Raw genomic sequence first — 17,838 nt, forward strand, 5'->3', positions numbered from 1 at the left:
ACTTGAACAACGCACCATAGGAATTTCAATAGTAATTTTTTCATTTCTGATTATTGGCTTCCCTAATTATTTTAAAGATAAAGTGTATTTATGTTTTTTGTAGAGAAAAAAATTACGAATCCATCCATACTACAGCTTTTAATTTTTTTAACTTTGAAACCAAGAAATTGGATAACTAAAAACTGGCGCTTTTAAGAAAATCAGTGGGACCATGGCAGTTTGAGATCAAAGAAAGCTTAATTAATGGCAAATGCAAGCGCTTTTGTTTGATTTCATAATTCCATGGCATTACCGACTTGATGAACGACAGTTTTTTTTTACTGTTTCTGAATTTATAAAATAGGAAACAATAGTATGCACGGATTCGTAATTTTTTATCTACAAAAAACCTAAATAGACTTTATATCTAATATAATTCGGGAATGCAATAATCGAAAATTAAAAAATTACTATTGACAGTCCTATAGAGCGTTCGTCAAGTCATCACCCCGTATAGTACTTCAAATTTAGTGGTACGTTTTCCCAATTGGAAGTTTTTAACATCTGCGCATATCATGAGCTATATGTATCGAGAATTTTCACAAAGAAAACTGAAAGAGACCAAGGGGGCGGCTGCTGGACAAAAAAACCGTTGTGGCAAGGGTCTGTTCCGTTCCTTTACTGGTAACTATAATGGTAATCCAACAAAGAATCATACATTATAAAACCCCAGTCTTTTGTAAACAATTTCGCGCTAAAATAGGTAATTGGAGTGTAGGGTTTATATGAATGTGTATAACAATTAAATTTCTTACCCTTTTCGATTCTTACAGCTCGCCCTTTCAATGGAATGGGCCCAGTGATCGTTACAGAACTATTATACACACGACACGTCTAATTTCAACAGCGATTGGTGACTAACTGAAGATAAATTTATTCAAATTTACTCTTATCAGTTGTCGCAGTGCCAATCAGGTTCATTTTAAACAAGAGAAAGTGTACCTACGTATCTACTGCAAGTGATTAATCGCTATTGCTTTTATACTTTAATTATACCATATATCTCAACAATGTAGTATACCATTATGACCAGTTTTCATTCCAAAATTTTGTGTGTATGTATGTTGCCATTTTCCCCTTCAACGGTTCGAAAATGAAAATGAACGATCCCATAAATTATGATTTTAGAAAAACTATATTAAGCGCTGTGTAGTTATACTTGTCAAAAAGGGCCTCATAGACTACATTATAAAAAAACGTGGGTTTGTGGTGGATCTGGGAAACTATAGGAGAGAACTATGAGGAAAGGGCTTTCCCTTTGGAACAAAAATAACTGGATCGTTGAAAAAGGGAATGACCGACTAAGTGTTTCCAATAGAAAAAAACGCGGAAAGAGGAGAGGTGTATTAGGGAAAAAAGTTACAATCGTTGAAAAAGGGCACGGAGGCTTCTATTAGAAATCAGAATCTAGCAAAGAGAGTAGAAGATCATGAGGGAACTCATACACTCGATGCACCCTTTATTTTTTTGAAAAAAATGCTCAATGACTCTAATCCATTTATATTTTTGGGTACTAAAAGACAAATTATGCAAAAATCAAGGTCTATATTGTTATATAAACTCAGATATTAAACGTATAGTTCATACGTCTGAACTACATGGACTACGAATTAACCCTTTAAAATCGTCCTTCATTATTTTTGGTCCACGTAGAACCAGAACTGATCATATTAATAATTTAGCAATTAAAATTAAAGACATGGTTCTAATACCAAAACAGTGTGTAAAAAACTTGGGTTTGTGGATGGACTGCGATTTGCGCTTTAAACAGCATATTACCGCCATTAGTCGTAGGGCGTTTGGCAATTTAAAGTTAATTTTTAACCATCGGCAGTATTTAAGCTATCATCTAAAGGTGCTATTGTGCGAGTCCTTAGTTTTATCTAATTTTAATTACTGCGACTCTGTGTATGGTCCTTGCCTTGACAGGAGTGATACTGACAGAATACAAAAAATTCAAAATTCGTGCCTACGTTTAATTTTTGGTGTAAAAAAATATGAACGCATATCTCACAAGATAAAAGAAGTCGGCTGGCTAAATATGGGAAACAGGAGATACCTGCACTCTGCCACTCTATTTCATAGTATTATTACCAATTGTATGCCTAGGTATCTGTACGAGAAGATTCAATTTAGCTCTAACATTAGATTACATCAACTAATTACTCCACCTCTCCATCGAATCAAGTTTTTCGAACGATCGTATGTTTATAACGTTGCAAAAATATACAATCTTCTGCCTACTGATGTTAAAATGCTTGGGATGGTTTCATTTAAAACTAAATTATTTAAAATTACACTGGATAGACAAAACATGAGTCTTTAATTCATTTTTTTTTTATATTAATGTCATCCTCTTTGATATAAATTGTACGATATTACATCTCCTGTTTGATTTCTTTTTGTACACATCCATCATTTATATCTGATTTCCTTATATTGATTTTTGGTTCATTTAGCGTAAGACATAATGTTTTTATTTTTTATTTAAATTTTATTTTTTGTTTATTCATCCACCTACTATAACTATAATTTTCCACTATCGTTATCGTTAAGTAATGTAATCTAAAGGGGTTAAGTGGAAGAGCAGATGCGCGGTTTCTTTGTACCAAAGCATCTGAACTTCGCCTCATTAGATTAACGAGTAAACTTGTTAATTACATGTTTATAATAATACCTAAATGCCACTCGTTATTCTAATAAAGACACATTATTATTATTATTATTATTATATTCACTGAAAAAGGGCAGGATCGAGTAAGATTTCCATTAGAAAAACGATTCTGAAATGAAAAAGGGAGCCCATAAATTATGCTTTCTTTTAAAATTAGAACAAGCACTATATTGGGAGATAAGGCTGCCAATCCCCTCCAATTCAATTATTGCTCCCTTTCATTCGTAAGAATGCGAAAGGCTTGTATAAACATTACAATACGAATGTGCTCAGTTTACAATGTAGGGTAAACCATACTAAAATTAGTAGCAGACTAACTTTAGGGTGGATTCTCTTCATAATTGTCTATTGACTAAATTACCATAGCAAACCTAAATTGCGAATTCGAATATGTGAATAATAATTAATTCCCGCACGAAATGGACCTTCCTTTATGTCGCAATGTGTAAAATCGATACTCATCTCTAAGCACGTATACGTATTTCTCCCCCTTGAGCAGCGTGGGCACAGATGGAAGGGAAATGTAATGAAGGCAAAGATTTCAAATCCCGTCATCACTTACAAGCACCAGACTGAACGACTCTTTGACCACTATAATGGTTAATAGAGTTAAGGGTGGAAGATAACGAAAACAACTTCTAAACAGATTAACAGACTTTATAAAGATACCACCACTAATCTGGCGTTGGGGGTACAGCGCAAGTAAATCCCTGACGAAGATTACACGCTGGAATTTCAGAAAGCAATTGCTTAAAATTAAATTACTGTAACTCGGCGTTTCGCACCCCTTTCAATTGCTAATAATGTACCACATCCCTTGTAAAATTTAAAAATAATTCTCCTCGTACTCCTTTGTACATAAAACGTTCTTTTATTTAATTTACTTTAAAAATAAGCATCAGTCTATACCAATTGACGATTGTGAGAATTTGGACGCAAGAATTCCTGTGTCAAGAAGGGTTTTAGTCAACTACACCTCCACAACAACAATCAAAATGTAATGGGAGGAGGGGAGAATGTCAGAATAAGAGCAATATTCAATAAGATAGTGCTCCCACAGGTTCTGGCTTGATATAAAATGTGGAGGAGAAGAATTTCTACATTGTTTGTAAATGTCGCGACCCTCCGCAAATACTCATCTTTTATTATTATTTTATTATTATTCTGTGCAAATATAAATCCGTACTTTTCATTGTCTACGGGTTTCCTCAAACTGTTTCGTCTGGTAGAAAACTCTCCCACTCTTCAGAACACCGGAGCAAGAGGGATAATGCCGTTGAATAGGAAATCAATATACCCCTTTTGCCATTTGAATTTTTTGAATTAATAATGACCACAGTGCCACTTTCCCAAATTCAACAATAATTATCCAAACATGCTACGGTAGGGTTTTGTGATTTCTTTATCTGGTTCGGAAGAGAGTGGGAATAGTTTTAGATAGCACAATATAAGTATTATATATTATAAATAATATAATAATATGATATACTGTTGCTCGTTAGAAATTAACTTTTCATACAATTCTGGACTACAATAAACACCTTGAACGTTATGAAAATGAGAAAAAACCACCCTTACATATAAAATTCAAATAATGCTAGGTAAATGCAAGGAATTCACTTATTGACAACGCTTAATATTAATTTAGGGTTTTAGTGCGAAAAAACTATGTTTTGTGGAGACAGCCGAAATATGCCAGTTTTCAACTGGCGCTTGAGCCCGAACGGTTTATCGAGGAAAAAAAGTAAATAGTGGGGTCTGTAGGAAATTTTATGTACTTTCATTTTGAATAGGAAGGTTATTTTCGAAAAGTTGATAGTTTTCAAGTTGTAAGCACAAAATTGCCAAAAAAATATCTTTTTCAACTTCTTTTGTATTTTTTTCAATGTTGCGTCATGAAATTTTGTTGGCAAACCTCAGATTCGGATTCCGCACCCCAAAAAACATATAGAATCAAGGAAATCAAAACTACCCCACAACTTTCCTGGTAAAAATACAATTTAACTGGATTAATATACGCAAATCGAATTGCGTTTCAGAACAGTTCCAATTTTAACGCCGAAGTAATAAATAGTTCGCGCTGCTATAAATTCTGCATTTGTGAGTGATAAATAATATTTTAATTGTTATAAATTAATTCATTTCAAGACTGTTATAAATTTATTGTTAATTAGTCGTTATAAATTAATCGCGTAATACAATTTACGTTAGAGACATTTCCAAAAAAAAGCTGTAGGAAACTTTACAGCAGAGAAAGTGGCAGTAGTACATCTACGTTTATTGGAAAAGAACAAACCTACTAGAAATGACGACACATACATCTTAGATCAAGCACGTGGAAATTGCGGCCAAGACGAATAAGTAACCGAAAAAAAATCATCTCAATTAAAAGTCTTCAAATGTGACTTTTCTCATAACAAAGTTTTACGATCATAAAAAGCGAGAGGTTTCCAAAGTTTCATAAAATTCAATCTTTAGATTTAGACATGCCGACTTTTTAATACGAGTCTTATAAAAAAAGTTCCCCTTTTTGTTCGTCCTTAACGAGAGCATTGCAGTTTTTAGCTTTTGTGAAATACACTATTATTCTCAAACAGTTTTTTTTTATTCGTAGCGCGAGCTTCCGACTTTATGAAATATATGTCCCATAGAAAAAAATGGAAGTCCAATCTTCCATTAACAAAATTAAAAAATATGAAATGAGGGATTCTTTTAAAGCTAGGAAAAATATTAAACTTCCAAATGGAAACTTAATGCATATAAAAGTGATGTACAGTCGCTGCGAGCTCTCGATTTGTTAGCATCGGGAATTGTTTTTCCCAACTTTGTAACTGATGTGCATCCTGAGCTTGAAATGTTTAGTGGCAAGAAAACATGAAAAGTAGCGGTTTTTTATTGGAAACGCCAATATTTACGCTATGTGAGCTCTCAGCGGAAAAGGCTGTTGGGTTTGAGTGCAGATGTAACCCTAATTTTAATAATCGCTGACACAAAGCAAATGTTTCGCTGAAAAGGTGAAAGCAAATTGATAAAATAAATCACCGCACCTACCTCTATTTTTTGCTCCGCGTTCGCTCCTAATAAGAACTTCATGATCGTCTTCTTCCCAAATTTCACCATCGGCTACTGCCAAAGTGACAAGGACGACGGTCAATACACAAAAGGCTAACCACTTCATCTGAAAGCAATAAAAGACACATTGAAGTAAGAAATATAGATCTTACATTAACATAAGAATGTTCAACAGAAAAACTTCTATACATTTCCTATTCTTTGGAAAGCCACAAATCAAGTAAACTGCCAAGCATTGGAACAAAAACTGCAGTATATCTTTTACTTTTAAGGGGTTGTTTCGTCGTACTCATTGCGCGGTTGCTACCACGTGAATTCCCTCACTATTATCTCTAGCAATAAAACTAGTTAATGTACAATTTATTCGAGCTTAGTCACAGCAAATTTCCCTCGACAAGCTCGGGTTTTGGCATCCCCCCGACAACATTTTTTTTCTCTTATCTCGAAACATATTTCGGCCAGTTTAGAGGAACCGCTACGCTTTTGTGTTTGTTTTGTAAACAATCTCATTTAGAAAATGTGGGAACGTGTCGCGCGTCAGTTGAAGTACCAGCTTGGCCAATAAAATTGCTCGTTTCAGTTGGCTGTTTTATACAGGCGTTAAAAGGTTTCGTGTACTGATGAGCATATTTTATCTACATAAAAAGTTTTTTTGAGTTGGATCCATCGTTCCTCGAAATGGGGGTTGAAATATATTATGTTATCAAAAATCTCTAAACCTTCCCCATATAGTTTTATTCGTTGAAGTTTTTAAAAATAACAGCGACTATAGTTTCGGCGTACTGCCATCATCAGGCGACTAGAAGTGTATCACAATATAGCAAATTTGAAAACATTAAGAGCTAGTACTTACTGTGAAAGTTAACAGGAAAACGGTAAATTACAAACGTTGAAGACGGATAAGACGAACATGTTGTTTTTTTAATTATTAACTGGCCGAAGCCAAGTGAAAAAACCTGAAGGGTGGTTAAAACGGAAAGGTTGTCCTAAGTTTCAAGACGAATTAATTATCAAGCCTTGTTAAGACAACCAACCGGGGGGTTGAATTTTTACATTAAAGTTGAAATTTGGGTTAACCTAAAAATGAACAAAGTTTTAGATTTAAAAAATAACTTATCTAAAAGGTACTTACACATTTCAAAAGAACGGGGGGGAAAAAATAAACTTATAAAAGTATTGAAACTATTAAGATGACTACATATTTAAATTATTTAAGTAAAGTTTAAATTCGAGATCATGCAGACGGCATGTCTCGAAATGATTGACAATTCGGTATAAGAGGAAACTGACATATCGATAAATTTTGAAAAGATGTATAGGGTGAACTGAAATTATTGTAAAAACAGAAGATTGTTATTAAAGCCGAGAACTTCGTTAAGAGAGAGGTGTGGGTTCTTTTTAACTTGGTGGTAAATTTCTTTCAATTCCAGAAAGTTCAATCTTATACCTTTATTACATATATGCAGAATTTCGAAATCGGTGTTCGGATTGAAGGAGTGGCCCGTTTCTAGGATGTGTGAAGCGAAAGAGGATTTTATTGAGGAGGAATTATTGTTTTTAATACATTGAAGATGTTCTTGAAACCTAGTAGAAAATTTTCTCCCTGTTTGGCCAATGTAGGAAGATTTGCAGGTGGGGCAATTAAGTTTGTAAATGCCGGATTTGTCTATTAGAGGGATTTGGTCTTTTGTGTGTGAAAGAACTGAATTTAGATTGCTGTTGGCTGTAAAGATTATGCGGATGTTGTACTTTCGAAAAGTGTTTTGAAAACTATGAGAAAATTCTCCGATATAAGGCAATACTTGATATGTGGTTGGAGTATCTACTTGTAAGAGGGATAAACTGGTGGTATTGTGGATCTCGGATTTATGAAGGAGTTTGAATTGGAGATTTTGAATCAATTTTAACGGGTAATCATTTTGGGCGGCTAATTGGTAAATAATCTGGAGTTCTGCGTTGTATTTGGCTTGGTTTAAAGGTAAATTAAAAAGTCTGTGAAAATAGAATCTGAATGCTGCAAGTTTATGTTGGAGAAGATGAAAGGAGGTGAAGTGGATTATATTACTGGTGGTGGTGGGTTTTCTATAAATTCCAATATCGAGTTTTTGGCCTAGATGTTCAATTGAGAGATCTAAAAAGTTGAGGGTTTTGTGTGACTCTAATTCAAGGGTAAATTTTAAGTTTTTATGTAAGGTGTTTAAGATGTTAAAGCAATTGTTTAAATCGGAGTCATTCCCTTCAAATATCACAAAGATGTCATCTACATAGCGTTTATAAAATTTAAAGTGTTTCTTGATGGTGGGGTTGGATAAGAGTTTTTTGATTTCTAGATTTGATAAGAATATTTCAGCAAGTAAAGGTGAAAGGTTATTCCCCATAGGGAGACCGGATTTTTGTGTATATTGTTTTTTATTGAAGAAAAAGAAATTTTGGTTCAAACACTGATCTAAACATTTGATTAAAAATTCTGAAATTTGATCTGAGGCATTAGAATCTGAAAGTAAATTTTGAACTATAGATCTGCACTCTCCGTATGGGACGCTAGGAAACAAATTTACTATATCAAAGGAAATGAGGCGTTGTGATTCTGAAATCTTAGTTTTTGAAAGTTCATGAGCAAATTGAATGGAGTTCGTTATTGAATGTGGGGAGGACCATGGTAAAAGGGTTGTCAAGTACGAGTTTAACCACGTAGATAGTTTGTGTACTGGTGTGTTGGTAAAGGAAACGATGGGTCGTATCGGGTTGTTGGGTTTGTGGATTTTTGGAAGAGCATACAATCTGGGGATGGATGGATTCATAAGAAGGAAAAACGTGTAATAAAGGTTGAATTCAGTTTTGATGAAGTCCTTATAAGAGTGAATAAACTTTCTGAAATTTACTGTAAAGTTATTAAAATTTATCTTAGAGTTACTGAAATCATCCCCTTTAAGGAAATTCTCCACTTTACCGACATAATCTTCTTTATTCATGATTACAAGAGCATTACCTTTGTCCGCTTTGGTAAAGATGAGGTTGTTATCAATTGATTTTGATTTTTTTGATTTGATCTTCCATCAAATCAAAATCAATTGATAACAACCTCATTTTTACCAAAGCGGACAAAGGTAATGCTCTTGTAATCATGAATAAAGAAGATTATGTCGGTAAAGTGGAGAATTTCCTTAAAGGGGATGATTTCAGTAACTAAGATAAATTTTAATAACTTTACAGTAAATTTCAGAAAGTTTATTCACTCTTATAAGGACTTCATCAAAACTGAATTCAACCTTCATTACACGTTTTTCCTTCTTATGAATCCATCCATCCCCAGATTGTATGCTCTTCCAAAAATCCACAAACCCAACAACCCGATACGACCCATCGTTTCTTTTACCAACACACCAGTACACAAACTATCTACGTGGTTAAACTCGTATTTGACAACCCTTTTACCATGGTCCTCCCCACAATCAATAACGAACTCCATTCAATTTGCTCATGAACTTTCAAAAACCAAGATTTCAGAATCACAACGCCTCATTTCCTTTGATATAGTAAATTTGTTTCCTAGCGTCCCATACGGAGAGTGCAGATCTATAGTTCAAAATTTACTTTCAGATTCTAATGCCTCAGATCAAATTTCAGAATTTTTAATCAAATGTTTAGATCAATGTTTGAACCAAAATTTCTTTTTCTTCAATAAAAAACAATATACACAAAAATCCGGTCTCCCTATGGGGAATAACCTTTCACCTTTACTTGCTGAAATATTCTTATCAAATCTAGAAATCAAAAAACTCTTATCCAACCCCACCATCAAGAAACACTTTAAATTTTATAAACGCTATGTAGATGACATCTTTGTGATATTTGAAGGGAATGACTCCGATTTAAACAATTGCTTTAACATCTTAAACACCTTACATAAAAACTTAAAATTTACCCTTGAATTAGAGTCACACAAAACCCTCAACTTTTTAGATCTCTCAATTGAACATCTAGGCCAAAAACTCGATATTGGAATTTATAGAAAACCCACCACCACCAGTAATATAATCCACTTCACCTCCTTTCATCTTCTCCAACATAAACTTGCAGCATTCAGATTCTATTTTCACAGACTTTTTAATTTACCTTTAAACCAAGCCAAATACAACGCAGAACTCCAGATTATTTACCAATTAGCCGCCCAAAATGATTACCCGTTAAAAATTGATTCAAAATCTCCAATTCAAACTCCTTCATAAATCCGAGATCCACAATACCACCAGTTTATCCCTCTTACAAGTAGATACTCCAACCACATATCAAGTATTGCCTTATATCGGAGAATTTTCTCATAGTTTTCAAAACACTTTTCGAAAGTACAACATCCGCATAATCTTTACAGCCAACAGCAATCTAAATTCAGTTCTTTCACACACAAAAGACCAAATCCCTCTAATAGACAAATCCGGCATTTACAAACTTAATTGCCCCACCTGCAAATCTTCCTACATTGGCCAAACAGGGAGAAAATTTTCTACTAGGTTTCAAGAACATCTTCAATGTATTAAAAACAATAATTCCTCCTCAATAAAATCCTCCTTCGCTTTACACATCCTAGAAACGGGCCACTCCTTCAATCCGAACACCGATTTCGAAATTCTGCATATATGTAATAAAGGTATAAGATTGAACTTTCTGGAATTGAAAGAAATTTACCACCAAGTTAAAAAGAACCCACACCTCTCTCTTAACGAAGTTCTCGGCTTTAACAACAATCTTCTGTTTTTACAATAATTTCAGTTCACCCTATACATCTTTTCAAAATTTATCGATATGTCAGTTTCCTCTTATACCGAATTGTCAATCATTTCGAGACATGCCGTCTGCATGATCTCGAATTTAAACTTTACTTAAATAATTTAAATATGTAGTCATCTTAATAGTTTCAATACTTTTATAAGTTTATTTTTCCCCCCCGTTCTTTTGAAATGTGTAAGTACCTTTTAGATAAGTTATTTTTTAAATCTAAAACTTTGTTCATTTTTAGGTTAACCCAATTTCAACCTTTAATGTAAAAATTCAACCCTCCGGTTGGTTGTCTTAACAAGGCTTGATAATAATTCGTCTTCTTAGGACAACCTTTCCGTTTTAACCACCCTTCAGGTTTTTCACTTGGCTTCGGCCAGTTAATAATTAAAAAAACAACATGTTCGTCTTTTTCGTCTTCAACGTTTGTAATTTACCGTTTTCCTGTTAACTTTCACAGTAAGTACTAGCTCTTAATGTTTTCAAATTTGCTATATTGTGATACACTTCTAGTCGCCTGATGATGGCTGTACGCCGAAACTATAGTCGCTGTTATTTTTAAAAACTTCAACGAATAAAACTATATGGGGAAGGTTTAGAGATTTTTGATAACATAATAACTACATAAAAAGAACAAAATTTGATATGTTATTTTAATTATTTAAAACTGGGTTAGAAGGTAAAAGGGAAGGAATGCATTTAAACAAATATCAATGTTTAAATTGCAAACAAAATGTGAAAAGAGGTTAGTAAATGAATTAGCTACTAGCTAGTGTGCTAAAATATTATTATTTTTACTTTAGAGTTTAGATAGCCCATTGGAATCCAAGGCTCAATGTTCTTCAGTAACTCAAAAAGTGACGGAAATGTGTATGAACTATGCACCATCATCGCAAAAATTTGATCTAAATTTTATGTAGAAATCAAGACTGAAAACAAAGCAGTGGCAGTGATCAGTCAGCTAGAAAACAGGTCCCAGTATTGTAGACACCGCCCCGAGAGAGCTACCGGAAACGTTTTTAACATTTTCGGTAGGTATATACAGTGTGCTCAAAAGTTATAATAATAATAATAAGTTATCATAAGTTATACTTTTGCAATTTTTTGTAACCCTCGCCATTCCTTTTGTAATAGCCTACCTACACTCACAATTCTTTTTTTGTTGTGTTTGTTATTACCTTACCAGGACAAATTAGTATGAAAAGTCCAAAAATTGCACGGAAAGACGTAAAAAACCAATTAATGGCGCCAAAGCGAGATCTACTACGGCTCTAGAAGAATCCATACCGCCGACTTCAGGCGTATCAATTACGTATGCCCGCGAAGGTTTCTGATGTAGTAAACGTGGGCAAGGTGAAACGGCGCAGTCGTCGAAGTCAAACTTATGCCACGTTTGGGAGCGGGACCTCGGGGCCAGGTATTTTTTTTACTAAGCCACTGAATTTTGCGTAAAAATATCTAAAATAAACAGTTTGCACCTTATTTCTATCATACATGGGTAGTAAGATTATGGTAACATTCAAAAAGTCAAACTTTTCGTTTTCACCCTGTATATCCGAAACAAATGTAGCTAGATTGATTCTCTTTGTTATATTAAAAGATTCACAAAAAAGTGGCACAGGGTCTATCATTAAAAACAGCGTCAACCAAAATACGACACACGGTACATGCCAACTAGTGATAGAGGCAATGTACGAGAAAAAAAGAATGTCTAATGGAGAGAGAACACTGTGTTTCTCTTCCCATCTCTTCCCATCTCTTCCGATTTTCCTTTATTCCCTATTCTTGTGTTTAAATCTCCACCCTCTCTGTTTTGTATAGTTTTTATTTTCCACTCCCACTCGTCTTTCCTATATGCCGTCCACCACTTTAATTTCCTCCATCATTCTCTTATCTCTTATTTACCCATGTTAGTATGCCTCCTTTTGTTCTTCCGTTTATGTTATCCCTCTTCGCAAATTGGTTCTTCCATATGTATTCTCAAAACAGTGAATACCGTACAGTCTTGTTTATGATTCTTCGAGTCGGATTTGATCGTACAGATTGTACTTTTCAAATTTCAGAGAATTTTGTCAGCTGCGTGTTTTCTTCTCTGGCGATTGTTGTTTGGGTTGTTTCTTGACGGATGCTGCCTAATGAGATCTACCCAATTTTTGTTTTTTTTTTGCGATTATTCCTTAAGTTGTTTTTTCAGTAACTTCCAGGCGGTTTTGTAGTTAATTTACGAAATTGCGAGATACCGTATTAGCTTGCTGGCGCAAATGACTCTTCAGGTATGGCATTTCCTCAGTATCTGTAAGGACTCTCTGGAGTGTACACTATGCATCGTAATCTCCGAAGAAGATTGGCAATGGAATCTTTGGTGAATCGTTTACAGCGCAAGAACACGTGCGTTAATTAGATTTTGCCTAACAATAGAACTTCTTATAGCACACGACCAGATGTAGTCTTTTATAAAGAACGCAAACTTGACCAGATACGTGTTAATTAAAGCATCTTATCTAAATTGAATAATTTACAAAAGCGGTAAACTTTCAAACAACAACTATGCAATTCTAAAAGGAAAAACAAATACGGAAATACAAATTCAATTAAAATAAACAAGCTTTGTGTATATTCTTAAATAACCGCTCATTTTACTTAATAAATTTCAAATAATTTACTGTAGAGGGTCGAGACTTAACTCGGCAGGAATCCTATGGTCTCAATCGGTCTCAATTTTTGAATTGATTCAACATTTTCGACAAAAGGCGAAGGAAGTAGAAATGAAATTTGCATGAGGGGAATACTGTATAATATGAAATTGAAAAATATTCAAGAAAAATTTCCTTAATTTAGCTTATATCTGTCTGTCAGTTAATTTCCGTTAAAGTATAAGTATTGAAATTATGGGTCACTTCAAACATTATTTGCGATGCCCTTTACACCAGAACAGAACACGGTTATTTTGAAGGCACTTGCAAGAATTACTGAGTGTTCAATAGTGTGAAGTGCACAGTGGAAATTTGTCATCAGTGGTGGAAATTCGAGCAACCCTCAGTCTCTTTGGGACAGCCCGTATACTTAGCGATCAGAACTTTGTAAGCATAATGTATTCAGTCTATAATTAAATCAGAAAACAGAAATTAACAGCGCGTGCAAAACAGATTTAATCGCATCCAATATTCTACATGATAAACAACGAATTTATCCTACCTCACTCTCGCAATACTTTTATGACCACAAAAAATAAATCGATATACGACGCGAATAAAAGCTGCACGCCAACCCAAATTTGTAAAACGATAATTTATAAAACCAGCAACGAGCACCCTCGTATACAAGCCTAGAACAAAATACCTAATGCCCCGAAAACACAACGCAAAATGTAATACAAAGAAACAACAGACGAGGTAACCAATTTATGACACTAATTTTACATACGAATGGAGAACAACATTTTTACTTAATTTACGATGAGATTAAAATGGCCAGCAATACACATTTATCCTATGCCCGAAATTGAGCGAATTGATTTTTTCACCTGAAAGACTCCCCAATCCATAGATTTCGAATCGAATACGCCTCTTTACGCGTGTGGTGGATCGCTAAATTGGGGTAGTTTAGGGAATTATGCCGTGCGTTTATTGAAACTCAATGGTACAAATTAGCGCTATTTTCGCTTGACAAAAAAATGCGAACTTTGAAATGAGTATTTATTGATCATCCAGTTCAAATTACATGCGCGCGGTGTGTACAAGACGTTAAGTGTATTGGGCTCTTGATGGCACTTGTTGAGGAGACCAAATCAAATCGAAGCCATTCACCGTAGGATGCGCTCTTTATGTATATTTAATTAATTAGAGAACAATCTTAGCTCGTCTAATTTTAATGGACCTTAAAATCAACAACAGATGTGCCAATTGGCAGTTCAGGATGAATAAGTAAACAGATTAAGGACAGTGGGGGAAAAATTGTCTTAATTGCTAATTTTTTTGGGTTGAAATACGTAACTTTCTTCCCGTGTTATACACTTTGTAGCAAGGGAAATTCGTCACCTGAAAAATTATAAACCTTCATTATATTCCTAAAAATGAAGTACATGTGCTTGAATATGTTTAAAATTAAGCTATGCTAGAACGAAATGTTCATGACAGTATTATTTCCCTAATTGCAATACGAAAGAACTTTCCAGACGTCTTATTAGCATGAATATTAATTGAACGAAATTGAAAAGCAGCCACTTCTTTTGAAAATCAATGATGTCGAGGGCGCTTTTAATTTGAAAAATGTTTATGAATTTTGTACAAACATGGTTTCTTAATTTCATCATCAATTGTATATTCATACAGAAACAGATCCATTATCGCCCTCTCTAGTTTCCACCCAAATAGCAAATTTCTAACGCAGTCTAGGGGAACAAGAATGGTATAATAACCCTAACCACGGCTTGAGGCTGCTCACGATGAGACTGGTTTATAAATTAATGGTACGATTAGGGAACAATAAATTGTCCGACAATCAGGAAGTAACCCCCTGATAGTCGACAAAGTTAAAGCGGACATAAAGCAAACACAAAATTAAAGAAATGTGATGGCTTTAATGGATCTTTGAATACCACAAAAAATTAATTTAGTAATAATTTACAAATTGATTTTATTTTTTTTTAATAAATAATTAGGGAAGGACCACGTGATATGGATTTGAAGAAAAACACAAACGCATGAAGTTGGTTTTGGGACATCTCACAATTACATGCAGACTGATAACAATTGAACTGTTATGTAGTGATATAGCTACTCAGGGGACCATTGGTGGCGAAGAGTTGAATGGTCCACATTTGATACACATGTAACAAATGGTCAAATCTTCTTTTTCTTTATATGCTATAGCGGAGGCGAAAGGGTAGTTAAACGAGGAAATCGAGAAGATCTAGAAAAGAAAAGCAATTGTCCTACAATTTACAGAGTAAAAATCATTCTGAGGAATAGAAAGTCACTGGGCTAGTCAGCAAACACTAAATTTTTACGCTAACCTAAAGAAAATTTTGGGATTGAAGAAAATAGTGAATTGTAACAAGTTATAAATGGAGCAATTAATTCCACATTCGATATTTAGTAAGCAATTAATATAAACAGTGGTTTAATTTAACATTGAAACCAGAGCAGTAAACATCTGGTACTTAGACGAACTAAAAGGAGCACTTCCTTGCTAGAAACTGTGATTCTAGACCTATGTAGATTTTTACTAAGAGAAGGTAAAAGCAATTGCTTTCATTTTCTAGCGTTGTGTTTTAACCGCTGATAAGGAAAACCAGGTTGCCCTACCTAATTGTGAATTTTCTAATTGTTCCCGACGGCATGGGGAAGCGGGAAAAAATTAATGTTTTAGGATTTCAGCTCCGTTAATTAATTATTAACCGATCCTGGTGGCGCTCGAGATTTCGGTACCATTACACCGAGCACCGCATTCGGGTTACGACCGACTGCCGCCGCTTTCACGAGCTGGTTCGACAGAAAAGTTGTAATTTATTTTCTTTTTCTATTAAATTAAATTAAAGTTTGTCGCAAGGCGATAAAAAATAAAACAAGAAGGCTCAGCATATTCCAGATCTTGTAGAAAATGTTTTAAAAGCTAACAAGTTTTGCGACTCATTTTATTTTCAGGAATTGACACGTAAAAAAATTTCGCTGACAGTCCCTTGATTTGAACGCCCTCAATTTTTTTTAAATATATTAGGTGCATATACAAATCTAAATTTGGCATATTGAAAAAAATCGCTTTTGGTTTCCTATAATGGATTTGCATCGATATCAATGAATAAATAAAAAGGTTGCCAATTTTTCTCTTAATATGCACATTTCCGGAGGCAAACGGTATTAGAATACCGGCACTCTTCACCACTTTATATGGTCGTGGCGAAGAGGATTTCCTTGTTGCGTAACTAAGGAGTTACCCTGTTTTCTGGTGCAAGGTCGTACTCTGCTACTTCCCCGGCGAAAAGGTTATGGCCTTGGTGGAGAGTATTCTTCGGTTCCATAACTAAGAGGGGACCTTGTTTTATTGTGCAAGATCGTGCTCTGGGATTTCCTCGAGGAAAAAGTATGGAAATAATGAATCTCAATTTGAATTAATAATTCATAGCTTACATTTCGACACAAATCACAAACTCTTGCGGCCTTGGTGAAAGGATTTTCCGTGAGGAAAAACTCTATAGATAGAGGATAGCATTAGGATGCCAAAAGGGCGAAGCTATTCTTAAAACATGTCAAATTATTTCTTTCAAATTTTACAAAAAAGAAAAAAAGGCGTTCAAGTAAAACAAAAAAGGTTCTTCCAAATTAGCAATGAATGCACCCTACAGATAAAAATCACATCAACCTTGTGCTTATTGAAAGGCAAGTAATTACAATATCACTGAAAACGCTGAGGAAATTATCAAAGTAACAGAACATGTTGTATACGACGAATGAATGAAACTCAGAATTGAAATTTGGAATGGATTCTACCTTTTAGAACGTATGTACCTATATCACACACCATCTATAATAAAATTAATGAAATAGTCATTTGATTACGTTCAGTGGACAAAGCAGAATATTAAAACAAATAAAAGGTTTTCGTCCTAAGACGAATAACTTTAACTCATTTTTCAGGAATTGATCTGTACTTCCCAAAAGGCCATAGCCAGGGCCATAGCTATGTTTTTTTTACCAGAAGCATCTATGGGTAAAATTTCAAAGAAATGTTTCCATATATAAGAAAGTTGGCATTGTGCAGTCTAGGCGTGCGCACATCTCATTTTTACGATATGCGATATGTTTGCCTTTACTACAAGCATCTGTAGTTAAGAATCAATAAAATATATTAAAAATAAAAAAAGGTTTAATGCGCATTTTCCATGAATTGATTAGTACTTCCCGAAAGGTCATGTAACGGCCTATTTATGTTTACAAAGGAAAATAAATTAACGGACGCACGGAGAGAAAATTCAAAATCATAAACGAACTTATAAGCACTTTATTATGTGCTATTATACAAGGTAACTGCCCCCCCCCCCTCCACGATATAAAATCAAGGGGGGAACAAATTTTCGTTGAAGCTTTGTGTTGCTGCCAGCTTGTGAGGGAAAATTTAGAAAATCATTAAATACATGATTGATTTCCTTAATATTAATAAAAAAGAAGAATGCAGAAAATGAAGTACTTGAGGAAAATGTTTCGTCGCATTTGAAATTATTATAAAGTTGAAGTGAATCGGGTTGGTTCCCCAATTAGAGCGCAACGATAAAATAATTA

At 34.3% G+C, this 17,838-nt stretch overlaps 1 protein-coding gene across 2 annotated transcripts in view; it reads right to left on the reverse strand.

Annotated features, from left to right (window-relative positions):
• LOC116174779 overlaps positions 1 to 17,838 on the reverse strand; it is a 152,932-nt gene that overhangs the window by 99,480 nt on the left and 35,614 nt on the right. For both annotated transcript variants that reach the window (XM_031492772.1, XM_031492773.1), the window contains one exon: positions 5,765 to 5,891. In XM_031492772.1, the coding sequence (XP_031348632.1) occupies positions 5,765 to 5,891 (127 nt within the window). The remainder of the gene's footprint in view (positions 1 to 5,764; positions 5,892 to 17,838) is intronic.

This window comes from Photinus pyralis, unplaced genomic scaffold (assembly GCF_008802855.1).
Source record: "Photinus pyralis isolate 1611_PpyrPB1 unplaced genomic scaffold, Ppyr1.3 Ppyr1.4_LG6, whole genome shotgun sequence".
Lineage (NCBI taxonomy): Eukaryota > Metazoa > Arthropoda > Insecta > Coleoptera > Lampyridae > Photinus > Photinus pyralis.